General features: G+C 40.8%; 1 protein-coding gene across 1 annotated transcript in view; it reads left to right on the top strand.

The window, feature by feature from the left end:
• The first annotated feature begins 7,402 nt into the window (after positions 1 to 7,402).
• The window catches only part of LOC141272792 (BPI fold-containing family C protein-like), a 41,542-nt gene continuing 34,907 nt past the window's right edge, over positions 7,403 to 14,037 (top strand). The window contains exons 1-2 of the mRNA XM_073683859.1: positions 7,403 to 7,542; positions 11,536 to 11,657. Of these exons, the coding sequence (XP_073539960.1) occupies positions 11,549 to 11,657 (109 nt within the window). The 5' untranslated portion in view covers positions 7,403 to 7,542; positions 11,536 to 11,548. The remainder of the gene's footprint in view (positions 7,543 to 11,535; positions 11,658 to 14,037) is intronic.

The following is a 14,037-nucleotide window of genomic DNA, read 5'->3' as shown; positions in this document are numbered from 1 at the left end:
AGGCACATTAGGGGCTCTCCAAACGCAACGTGGCGTCCGCTAATTATTCAAGCAAATTTTACAATCAAAAAGTCAAATGCAGCTCCTTCCCTTCCGAACCCTGCCGTGCACCCAAACAGTGGTTTTCCCCCATATATGGGGTATCTGCTTACTCAGGAGAAATTGCACAACAAATTTTTGGGTCCATTTTTTCCTGTTACCCCTGTGAAAATAAAAAAAATTGGGTCTAAAGTAACATTTTTGTGAAAAAAGTTAAATGTTCATTTTTTTCTTCCACATTCTAAAAATTCCTGTGAAGCACCTGAAGGGTTAATAAAGTTCTTGAATGTGGTTTTGAGCACCTTGAGGGGTGCACTTTTAAGAATGGTGTCACTTTGGGGTATTTTCTGTCATGAAGACCCCTCAAAGTGACTTCAAATGTGATGTTGTCCCTAAAAAAATGATTTTGTAAATTTTGTTGGAAAAATTAGAAAAATCGCTGGTCCCTTATAGCTCCCTAATAAAAAAAAAAATTGATTCCAAATTTGTGCTGATGTAAAGTATACATGTGGGAAATGTTATTTATTAACAATTTTGTGTGACATATCTCTCTGATTTAAGGGCATAAAAATTTTAAAAATTGCAAAATTTTCTAAATTTTTGCCAAATTTCTGTTTTTTTCACAAATAAACACAAGTGATATCGAAGAAATTTTACCACAATCATGAAGTATAATATGTCACGAAAAAAACAATCTCAGAATCAGGGGGGATCTATTGAAGCGTTCCAGAGTAATTACCTCATAAAGTGACAGTGGTCAGAATTGTAAAAATTGGCCTGGTCATTAACGTGCAAACTACCTTGGGGGGGGGGTAAAGGGGTTAAAGATGCTATGCAAACAGTATAGTGTCATTTGTGACCTTTTATATCTTAAACACTTGCCTGCTATGGTCCTGGATTCAAATCCAACCAAAGAAAAGATCCGTGTGGAGTGTGAATGTTTTCCCCATGCTTGAGTGGCTTTCCTCCTAGTACTCTAGATTTCATTCTGTAATCCCAAAACGTAGTGATAGGTTAAAGGTGTCTGCTAATTGAACAGCCCCTTATTAAATGAAACAGGGCTCCATTGAAAAAAAAAATAGCTTATACTGGTGTCGTTCCAGCAATGTCGGCGCTGTATCTGCTGGCACTTGCGTGACATTGTTATGTAACATGAGTGCTGCAGCCAATCAGAGGTCGCTAATGGAATGCAGTGCTGGCACATTCCCCCATCTTCTGAGTTTCGTCCAGGTAAAGTGTGATCGAAGCAGCCCATTAGCGGCCATTGATTGGCTGCAGCACTCACATGACATAACAATGTCACGCGTCAGGCAGACAAAGCGCCAGCATTGCTGGAATGGTAATGGTTTTGGAGGTGAGTGAAAGCCGTTTCAATGGGGCTCTGTTTCTTTAAAGGGGTTATCAAAGATATGGACGACTCCTCTAAAGGAGTTGTCTAGGCATTCTCTCGCATAGGAGCTGATGTACAGTTGTTGGCAGAGGCCGCTACACATTATACTGAACTAAGCTGTAATATATATATATATATACACAGTATAGATCATTGTAATTACGGCCACTGCCAGAGCTAATGTCAGCCAATAGGAGGGCGTGCTGGGTATCTGTCCCCCACCTATCAGATATTGATAACCTATCTTCAGGAGAAGTCATCAAATTTTATGTGCCCAGACAACCCATTTAATGGGCTCCCCATGAAGTTTGCCCCATTTTCTGGAAAATTATATTGTGAGCCTACTTTGGATAGGAACTTGTGTGAATGATAGTTTCTCTGCAGTGCTGTTAAATATGTTTGGTCCTGACAAATATCAATATTTTTAGTGTCTCATGCATATAGACCATTGGTTTTGCCATTTTTAATACATTAAAATTACACAGAGTTAGCAGGGAAAGGGCTTCAAGGGAAGTTAAATGCAGTCTGCTAGGTTCCAATCAATGTTTAAACCAAGCATAGCATCTTATAGGTGACTGTGCCTTGAGAAAAAACATAGATTTACGGTTAAAATCCATTAAGTTGTGTTCACTAAATCATATTACATTTAAATATGCTAATTAGGTGACTGTAGTCTAGTGGTCGGTACACATTATCATGTTAGTTTCTGTCTCCACTGAATCCTTGCACCATTTGTAAAAGTAAATCAGATGCACAGAACAGGAAGCAGGAAAACTCCAGAAAAAAGGTTGTTCTAAGTATGCAAAAATAGTCTTAGGAAAAGCGCAAGATTTCAGCATGTAATGTGTAGTCCGGCGGTGTTCACACTGTGCAGAAAGGAGGCAGTGACCCAAGGAAAGTCCAACTTAAACGGCTCTATTCAGCAAAACTCACAGATCAAAACAAAAGCTGTCCTCCAGATCGCAGCCGGGATGTCCACACAGCCGTGGGAGACGGCCGCGCCGTGTCACTCAGGCTGCTTCACATGCGGAGCCTTCACAGGCCTGTGTTCAGCCTCACACAAACCTGTACAGAACAGAGCCTCTTCCTCTGCTGCTTGCAAACCAAAAACTGACACACCCAAACATTCACTGAAGGTTTTTTTCAAAGGGAATCTGTGGCCGTGAGCCACTTGTAAAACCTGGGCTGGAGGGAGTGGACCACCCCACTGCCATTCCTGTAGTCCACTCCAAGCATAAAAGCCCATGCCGGGTTTCCTTAAATTCAACTTAGCCAAATAGCTTGACTAAGTTCAAACTTTAGCTTTACTCTGCACTGCAATCACAGCTGTGTGTTTGTAATAGCAATGCACTCCAGCGGGTTCAATATGTTTCAGTGCGCATTCTGGGGGATATATATCATCCCTCGCATATGATTCCCGTCACTGCCTCGCAAATGCTATATGGAAACATTCAGCCAAATATTTTGTGCAGAGTGTCAATTAGTACAGTATATTTCTATTTCAATAACTCACCATTTTTTGCCAAGTTTGCACAAGGATTTTTGTAATATGCAGTGATTAACAATTCCTATAGTCTATAACCAAAGAGAGAACTATGAAGATAGCAATTCTACCAACACAGTGAAGAAATGTGCATCTGTCCAAAACTATTTTTCATTATACCAGGCTGAAGCTAAAGCTTGATTCTACCCACTCTGAATTATGCTAACTAAATACCCTTTATTATTTATCATTATTTTTATGCACTGGCGATTTATCCATTTACTTTCAGTTATTTGGGTGTTTTGCTTGTCTTTTGTTTTTCTCTGTCTAGTGGCCTTGTGTGAACATGCATTTACATTTTGCATGCACATCAATTTATGTTTCAGTTCAGACTCCCAGGTTTTTTCTTTGTAGTTTAGTGTGCTTCAGTGCATATAAGGGTGTGGCCGCCCTTTGTCTGAGCTGAAAGGTTTATTCTGCCTCTCAGGTCCATGCTTCTACTAGGGGTTCAGTCTCTCTGCCCTTGTCCATATGTATGTCACTTGATAAATGGTAAGGTTTTAATATTAGAGTTAGGACTGTCCCATAAGGGTTGCCGTGATGTGGTGGGATGGCTTTAACATTATTTTGATCAAAATTATGTTAACTAAATACCCTTTATTATTTATCATTATTTTTATGCACTGGCGATTTATCCACTTACTTTCAGTTATTTGGGTATTTTGCTTGTCTTTTGTTTTTCCCACTCTGAATTTTGTAGATTCAAGAGACAGAAGTCTTTAGTGTAGGGTCTAGAGCGAGTGTGTATTGTTAACCCTTTCGACGAGCAGGTGCTCGCCGAGCATTTGGGGCTTGCTATGCATTTAGGTTACTGTCGCCGCGGCTGATTGCGTCACGGCTGTTAACAAGCAGGGAATCCCTGCATGTGTCACCGATGTCTAACAGCCGTGACACAAGCTGCCGCGGCGACACTAACATGAATGCCGAAAATACTCGGCGAGCGCCTGAGCATGCTCGCTGAAAGGGTTACCAATACACGCTCGCTCGTCGCTAGTAGGGTCCCATCTGCGTGCAGTTGCCTTTTTATGTCAGGTAGGCTCACACAAATTGATCAGAATGTGATCTACAAATCGGACACTTTAGGTATAGTAAATAAAGTGGTAATGCATTTTAGAAAAAATCTTATACATCATATTTGCATGTTTCCTGATGTATCCAGTGTGCTTGCAGTCCACACTGAGGTCACAGAAATTTTTTTAGCATGTACTGACTAACCCTTGCTTTTATCAATCATCTGATCTAGTGGCTCACTCCAATATGAGAAATTCTGATTGCCTGGTGACTTTTACTTGTAGTAGTAGTGCGTCATTAGCAGATTAGCATATACGTATGTAAGACAGCTATTATAGCAATTAGATGTAGTGTTTTTTTTCAATGCAGCTCTGAAATAAATCAATCAGGTTGGAAATCACATGTTTGTACCTGTATTTATATTGATGCAATGAAATTTATCTAAAAGTAGAGTTTCATTCTAGAAAGAATATACAAGTCCATTGAATTCAGACTGTAACCTAAAGTGTTGATTCAGAAACAGAAAACCTAATGAGGAAGATGCTTCGTGGCCCCATATTAAAGAAAAATAGGAAAAAAAATGTTCCTGACTCCACATATAGAAATCAGGCTAGTTATCTGGAACAACATCACATTTCAAAATTTAGTACACAGAACCTGTAATTATTTTTTACAAGAAAGGCAATCAGGCCCTCCATGAACTTTTTATACTACATCAACCATTACAACATCATGTGGCAGAGAGTTCCATAGTCTCACTGCTCCTATAATAAAGAATCGCTATCTGTGATTATGATTATGATTAAACCTTCTTTCCTCTAGACGTAGAGGATGCCCCCTTATCATCATTGCAGGCCTAAGTGTAAAAAGATCTACAGTCCCTTCATGTATTTGAACATTATAAATTGTTCACCCCTGAAACTTTGTTTTTCCAAATTGAATAACCCCAAGTTTGATGACCTGTCTTGGTATTGCAGTCCACCCATTCCCTTGATAACCTTGGTCGCTCTTCTCGGCACCCACTCTAGTTCAGCTCGTTTATGCCCCACAAGACATAAAGTCTCCCATCCAAGATCTACAGTCTGCTCTGTCTCTATATACACCAGATAAGGCTGTTAAGACACCATGACAGTCTACGGCTAGACTACACAACAAGTTTGTAATGTTTACATCACAGATTAGAACATTTATGATTTGTCCACAATGTTTTTCAAAAGGAAACAAAAAAATACCTAACTGGTTACTCCCCCCCCATACACAGAGAATAACATATAGTAATTTCCAGTAACGGACCTGACATCAGACCCATTCTAGTATTTTGCCAGCAGCAATCGTATTCAAATAATTTTTTCACATAAATTTTCACTGTGTGGCATGTTGATGTAACGTAGTGCGGGGCGGTAGCCATGAGTAAGGTACTTGTCTTTTCACGCTACATGAAGATGGGAGTCCAGGCTGGGTGTGTGGGCTTCGTCTATGGGGGCGCTACACCATTGCAGGCTGCATGATGCCGGTGACTTCGGCTGGCCAATACCAGGTGGTTCAGTGACGAGACCACCAGCCAACAATAAACAGCTTTTTACTGAACAATAACTAGGCGGGAACTATGTACAATAGTGGGTGCATAACTTCACAAACATTTCTTTTACAGCATGGAGGATCTTCATACACAGTCTCTCTACCTCTTCCAGGCTTCATTGCTTCTGCCCCCGAGTTCCTCTGTTTTCACCACAACCCAGCACAGTACTACAGTCCAGGAAGTGAGTCCTATCCTCAACCTGCGGTTCCCTGCCCTCTTTCTCCTGAGTGGAGCTAGGCTGCCACTATAGACGTTACTTAGCTTCTCTGTTTGCTGACGTCTTGGAACTCCCGCCCGGGGCACTCTCTTCATCTCACACTCCCTGTTCCGTCTTGGCCCATTACTTCTCTGGCTTGTGTACTCGGGTACGTACTGATAGGTTATGCTTTCGGTCCCAGGACCCACCTCCAATGTATCACACTGTCTTTCTGTCGCTTTTCCTCATCCCTACTCTGGATCTCGCTATGTACTGCCTCAGTCTCCACTCACTTCAGGGCCACCCATATCACGCAACTCTGATCACTGTTCAGACCGTGGATCTGCTTTTACTGCAGGCGAAGCTCTTTCTGACAGGAAACTGTCTCTGTTATTCACTTTCACCCCTCCCACTCTGGACTAGTCCAAAACATTAACCCTAACTCTCCCTACTGTCGGTCAAACTACAATGCTGCCACTAATGACACGTCACAGTACACATGAAAATACATTTGCAACAATACATGTTTCTTCAAGGGGAAACATGAGCAACATGTCCATATCCTTACATTAATACCTTACATTAAATTTCCACCTTTTAATCTTAAGGGTTATTCTCAACTAAGCCATTCATGTCCGAGAAGGGAATATCAGTGTTCAAGTGCTGGCCTCAAGAGGTGAGGTCCTGGAAACTCATTTCTATGAGAGTTAGAGAAAGCATAGTGCAGACCCTGTTTCCAGAGCCATATCTCCAATGGCAGACCCTTGGACTCTGATATTCACATCTCAGTCATTTCAACTAAAATGGGTATAAATAACCCATTTATGCTAATCTGTGCTCATTTTTATTCTTCAGGATCTCACCGGTGCCTATCAGTATGTCTTTTGAATATGGAAGGAAACCCACGCAAACATGGGGAGAACATACAAACTCCTTGCAGGTGTTGTCATTGGGGGGAATTTGAACCCAGGACTACAGCACTGCAAAGTTATAGTGCTAACCCAGAGGCATCATACCTCAAGCAGCTTACACCCCCTAAATCAGCTTATACCAAACAGTCATTAGTGGTTTTTGACCATTAAAAGCTATATACTGCCACTTTGTTGCTCCTCTGGTCTTTGGTCTGCAGTAGTAATGTTACATCTACAGTACATGTAACCACTGCAGTCAATCACTGGGCTTAGCAGATGTTGATGTAGCTGGCCTGCGCTGCTAAACCCACTTGAATGGTTATGAGTGGTGTAAACATGATGTCACCGTTGCAGCTGATCAATAAAGAACAGAGCAATGGAAAAATGGGAAATTTGGATTTAGGGGGAGTGTTTTTAGATCTCTGCAACCTATAACCTAACCTAACTTAAAAATACTCAGGTCATGAAGGGGTTATATACAAAATAGCCTATATGAAAATGACAATTTTATGGCACTCATGATGACAAAGTGATTGTGCCATGATCATTTTTTTAAACAATCAGAATCCTTTTGAAGAAACGAATTACAAAAGTCAAGTAATTAAGAAGTGTGGCCTGAAATGAAGAATGTCAAACTAAAAGCAAGTATTTGATATATATTACCGTCTACAAATGTATAACACTGTTAGAAATATGAAAGTAATGTCTCATGCAGTTAACTCCTCCCTATTCACACACCCAAAATAAAAGAAGAAGAACCAGATCCGTCATTGCAATGATCATTTATTAGCTTTCTGTCCGTGATCTTCACAAATGAGAAGCAGATGACACTGCAGTGAGGAACATCGGAGTTGGCTTGTGGATCGCACAGAGGTATGTATCCAGATGTAGACATTTACATTTGATTGACACTGTCTTATGGAGGAACGTAGTCAAAGGTGGTAATATCATAGATTTGAGTAATAAATATGCAATTACTAATCAGATAAGACATGGAATAGCAACAAGGGAAGAAAACAGAGGCAGGAAACAAAGATAGAGAATGGGTAAATTACATTAGTTTTCTTCATAAAACTAGTCTTCAAGATCAGCAAGGTTCCTGTGAATTTCAAATCTGAAATCCATTTAACCCTGTGGCCAATTTCCATTTTTTGTTTTTTCCTCCCACATATTTTTCTGTCCACATAGCGGTCTGAAGGTTTGTTTATTGTGGGAAAAGTTATGCTTTTGAATGACACCATTCATTGTGTCATATGATGCAGGAAAAAAAAATTCCAAGTGCATTGCAATTGCAAAAAAAAATGCAATTCCACAATTGTTTTGTGTGTTTTTTTTTATTTACCATGTTAAATATATGGTAAAACTGACCTGGCAATATGATTTCTCCTCCAGTTCAGTACGAGTGCGCAGAAACCAAACATGTATATATTTTTTTATTTAAATGGTAAAAAAAATTCGGAAGTTTGTAAAAAAAAAAATAATTTTGCTTGTGCTGCTATTTTGGGAGACTCATAATACTTTTAATCTTTGGGATATGGGGCTGTATGAGGGATTATTTTTTGTGCTCTGGCCTGAAATTTTTACTGATACCATTTTTGGGATGGATACAATGTTCTGATTGCTTTTTATTGCAATGTTGCAGGAGCCAAAAAAAACATAATTTTGGCGGTTTTATTTTTTTTCTCGTTGCGCCATTTACCAATCAGAATAGACTTTTACGAATGCAGGAATACCAAACATGTATTTTTTATTATTGTTTTATTTTTAATGGGGCAAAAGTGGGGTGATTCGAACATTTGTATCTTTATTTTATTTTTTTCATATTTTTAAAAACATTTTTACAGTATTTAATAGCCCATATGACATACAACACATATAACATATATATTAGAAATATAGAAACCAGGTTCTTTTTCAATATATAACATATATATGCATACAATACATATAACAAATATCTATTTATTTATTTATTACATTAAATAAATAAAATGATTTAGGGGAAGGGATTGTACAAAGGATTAAAATGCATGATGTAGGAGTTATATACTGTATATATATATATATATATATATATATATATATGCTAAATTATATAGTATTCAAAATTCCTAAAAAATCATGATGAAGTACTGACATAGTTGTATCTGGCCATTTAATTACCTAGTATGTCCCAATCTGTAAACATGTTGATAATGTGACTAGAGCTGAAAAGATTATAATAATAATAACAATAATAATAAAATATGACTAATGAAAAAAAATCAAGTAGCCATGATAATCAGTGATCAAATAAAGCCCAGTGATTATGAAGCAAAGTGACATGTGCTACAGCAGGGGTGCCCAACCTGTAGTCGGGAGCCACATGTGGCTCGTGGTCCCATGAATTGTGGCTTGCGGCTGTCTGCCAGCTTGGTGCATTATCTTCAGGCCTAGCAAACAGATATGAAGAGCAAATCTCAAAATGGTGAAATTTGTGAGTAGCGTTGTGTGACGCTCGAAAGCCCTACCCTGGGAGATGGGGACTCGGAGCCGGGTCCCGTGTGGTAGATGGGGTGCAGCCGTGGCCCGGACCCGCTCCGTGCCCAGGGCCGTCACACTAAAAAAAGGATGGTATGGGCTTATCCGGGTTGAGTGGCTGAACTCGACTACACCACCTGTGGCACCTGGTGAAGACCACCAGCGCTGCTGCAGTCTGCCGAGGCATGGTGTTATCGCAGCCATGGTTGATACTACTCCCCACAGGTGGAGCAGGGCCTAAGGGCAGAGGGACAGGAGAAAGGGGGTTGTAGTCCAGGAGGTCTGGTGCTGCGTAGTGCAGTGTAGTGCAGAATAAAGAGTCCGGAGGCCATAGGGGTTAACTTCCAGGGTTTTTACGCACGATGGAGATGGCAGTAGGAAGGCGTCTCCCTGCTCCTCGCGGAGTTCTGCGGTCACCAGAGACGGGGGGGTCTGACAACCTCCGAGTAAGTCCAGTGTTCAATCAGGACCCCGCACCAGAGTGTTCCTAGACTTCAGACCAGATCCTTTCCTGTCTGTGTGTGTGTAGATAGGCCGGGTCTCCCTCTGAACTTCTCTCAGAAAAAGGGTGCGGGTGCCAGCTCCGCTCCTTCCGATACCCGGTGGGATCCTCAGAGCCTACCGGACTTCCCTGACCAGGAAGTAGAGTAGCAAGGTCAGGTGTGGGGGCCGGTACCCCTCTTGCAGCCGGAATCTGTCTGAATAAATCAGGTTGGCGAGGACAGGTGGCGTACACAGCTCCGTCTGCATCCTCCCTGGGATCCATTTGCAGTGGAGTTAAACTCCTAAGCTCCGGGCCTTCTTGGTCATGGTCCTTGACCAGGCTGAGACATACATTGTCTGCATCCTGCCCCTCGACCCAAGGCCGGGGTACAAGGGCCGTGTCTCCGTCCTCTGCAGGTCCACACAGGATCCACGCTCAGGGAGGAAGGCCACGTTCCAAGAACAGTCAGAGACACAGTCGAAGAACCAAGAACCAAAATGGCTGAGGATTAAATATGAAATTTAAAGTGTCACTAAAATGTGAATCCTCCACTCTCACCCACTAATTGGTTCCCCTATCTCTTGGTTCCCCAGTCTCCCGAGTGCCAGTAGGGGCAGCACCTAGTGCCTACTAGCCCCCTCTGGTGGGAGAAGTGTGGTGTTGGATGTGGAGGTAGGGTCCTGACCATCGCACTGTTCTTACCTCAGAGGAGGAACAGCACACTCCATTAGAGAAGTGCAGCATCCCTGTGGCGGTTGAAACCCTCAGGGGCGCCACACCTGCACAGAAGAGCAGATCTGGATGCTCATATTCTGGTCTTAGGGGTTTAGAGATATTTTAAGTGTGGTACGCTGAAGGATGATACTACCTGTCAGAGGAGGTGCTTGGTGCGACAGTGTGTTGGGAGTGCTTGATGAGAGAATACTGAATGGGAGTATTGTGGGGACACATGGATATTTGTATTCTGCTTCGTGGTGATTTCTGTGGAAAAGCTTTGGCTATCATTACACCCATAAAAAGGACTTTGGTTACCACTACTGGGAAAGGGGCAGGAGCTGGATGTGGTTGACAACCCTCTTTCAGAGCTGAATGTGGCTCACGACCCTCTTTCAGAGTTGAGTGCGGCTTGTGACCATCTGTCTGAATGTGGCTCCCAAGGTCAGAAAGGTTGAAGACCACTGTGCTACAGGCTCATGAATGTAATAAAATTCACAGTAGTACACATGATAAACCCACAAATCAGGGAAAGACATACATTGTATGAATAGGCATAAGATAAAAGTCAGTACATCAAGATGGGTACAAACCTCACAGTGCCCAATGCACGTTTCGCCTCCTGGTATTAGAGGTACTTGGCATTATTTCTGCTTCTATTTATTCCTTGAACAAAATTGGAGCTTTATTCCAAGAAGAATGCCTTAAGAATTTACATACTGCATTTTTTCCATGCAGAAATGTGGACTCCAAGCATGTTTTCTGTTAAGATCAACAGGGAGGGGAGCTTATTCACAGGATCTTTTTCTATACAGATTTTGTAGCAGAATCTGCACCGACATTCTCATCCAAAAACTGTGTGAACATATCTTAATAGGTCAAACTTCAAAAATTGATGCACAGTAATTATTAATGTCACAGAATATAAAAGAAAGCCAATGGAACTTGCTCTGTATTCATGCCACATAGTTTGTGACACTTAGCAATACAGCATTTAAAAAATATATATATTTGGGTTTGCTCTGGAACCATAGAAGTCAGTGGAAGGTGGACACCATCAATCTTGTTTATCATGGAGGAAAAATAAAAGCTAATTTAATCATGTGTATTATGTGATCTATCATTTTGTGTTATATTTCATTTATCAGACATTGAAGAACAATGATGTGGATTCCAAGTATCACGTTCTTTCTTTTTACCCTGTCCACCAATTGTTATGGAGACAATCCTGGGGCTAAGATTCAAATTACAGAGCAAGGTCTGCAAAAAGGTAAGTGAAATTTATGTACTTAGTTAATATTAAGTAACCAATTACTAACTCTAATAACTTGAGCTATATATACAGAATATAGGTTAGCACTGCTGCCTTGCAGCGCTGGGGTCCTGGGTTCAAATCCCACCAAGGACAACATCTGCAAGGAGTTTGTATGTTCTCCCCGTGCTTGCGTGGGTTTCCTCCGGGTTCTCCGGTTTCCTCCCACACGACATATTGATAGGGAATCTAGATTGTGAGCCCCAATGGGGACAGTGATGATAATGTCTGTAAAGCGCTGTGGAATTAATGGCGCCATATAAGTGAGTAAAGTAAATAAAAATAAAATAGTATATATATATATATATATATAATATATATACAGTACAGACCAAAAGTTTGGACACACCTTCTCATTTGAAGATTTTTCTGTATTTTCATGACTATGAAAATTGTACATTCACACTGAAGGCATCAAAACTATGAATTAACACATGTGGAATTATATACTTGACAAAATAGCATGAAACAACTGAAAATATGTCTCATATTCTAGGTTCTTCAAAGTAGCCACCTTTTGCTTTGATGGCTGCTTTGCACACTCTTGGCATTCTCTTGATGAGCTTCAAGAGGTAGTCACCGGAAATGGTCTTCCAACAATCTTGAAAGAGTTCCCAGAGTTGCTTAGCACTTGTTGGCCCTTTTGCCTTCACTCTGCGGTCCAGCTCACCCCAAACCATCTCGATTGGGTTCAGGTCTGGTGACTGTGGAAGCCAAGTCATCTGGCGTAGCACCCCATCACTCTCCTTCTTGGTCAAATAGGCCTTACACAGCCTGGAGGTGTGTTTGGGATCATTGTACTGTTGAAAAATAAATGATGGACCAACTAAATGCAAACTGGATGGAATAGCATGCTGCTGCAAGATGCTGTGGTAGCCATGCTGGTTCAGTATGCCTTCAATTTTGAATAAATCCCCAACAGTGTCACCAGCAAAGCACCCCCACACCATCACACCTCCTCCTCCATACTTCAAGGTGGGAACCAGGCATGTAGAGTCCGTCCGTTCACCTTTTCTGCGTCGCACAAAGACACGGTGGTTGGAACCAAAGATCTCAAATTTGGACTCATCAGACCATAGCACAGATTTCCACTGGTCTAATGTCCATTCCTTGTGTTCTTTAGCCCAAACAAGTCTCTTCTGCTTGTTGCCTGTCCTTAGCAGTGGTTTCCTAGCAGCTATTTTACCATGAAGGCCTGCTGCACAAAGTCTCCTCTTAACAGTTGTTGCAGAGATGTGTGTGCTGCTAGAACTCTGTGTGGCATTGACCTGGTCTCTAATCTGAGCTGCTGTTAACCTGCAATTTCTGAGGCAGGTGACTTGGATAAACTTATCCTCAGAAGCAGAGGTGACTCTTGGTCTTCCTTTCTTGGGGCGGTCCTCATGTGAGCCAGTTTCTTTCTAGCGCTTGATGGTTTTTGCAACTGCACTTGGGGACACAGTCAAAGTTTGCCCAATTTTTTGGACTGACTGACCTTCATTTCATAAAGTAATGATGGTCACTCGTTTTTCTTTACTTAGAATTTGTATCATGGCAAGAAAAAAGCAGCTAACAGTCTATTCAGTAGGCCTATCAGCTGTCTATCCACCTGACTTCTGCACAACACAACTGATGGTCCCAACCCCATTTTTAAGGCAAGAAATCCCACTTATTAAACCTGACAGGGCACACCTGTGAAGTGAAAACCATTTCCGGTGACTATCTCTTGAAGCTCATCAAGAGAATGCCAAGAGTGTGCAAAGCAGTCATCAAAGCAAAAGGTGGCTACTTTGAAGAACCTAGAATATAAGACATATTTTCAGTTGTTTCACACTTTTTTGTTAAGTATATAATTCCACATGTGTTAATTCATAGTTTTGATGCCTTCAGTGTGAATGTACAATTTTCAAAGTCATGAAAATACATAAAAATCTTTAAATGAGAAGTTGTGTCCAAACTATATGTATATATATATATATATATATATATATATATATATATATATATATATATATATACACATACACACATATACAATATGTCACTTGACAAATGGTAAGGTTTTAATATTTGAGTTAGGACTGTCCCATAAGGGTTGCCATGACGTTGCGGGATGGCTTTTACATTATTTTGATCAAAATTTATGTTAACTAAATACCCTTTATTATTTATCATTATTTTTATGCACTGTGCGATTTATCCATTTACTTCCAGGTATTTGGGCATTTTGCTTGTCTTTGTTTTTTCTATAAAAATGAATAGTATTTATGTAATTCCTATATCATGAAAAAAAATCTGTAGCCACCCTTCTCTGGTCATCTTTATGCATAATTTATAATCTTCTAAATATTAATTATTT

This window comes from Phyllobates terribilis, unplaced genomic scaffold (assembly GCF_046119375.1).
Source record: "Phyllobates terribilis strain yellow unplaced genomic scaffold, ASM4611937v1 Scaffold_5__5_contigs__length_657084704, whole genome shotgun sequence".
In the NCBI taxonomy this organism is placed as follows: domain Eukaryota; kingdom Metazoa; phylum Chordata; class Amphibia; order Anura; family Dendrobatidae; genus Phyllobates; species Phyllobates terribilis.
This window is presented reverse-complemented; position numbering and strand designations above follow the sequence as displayed.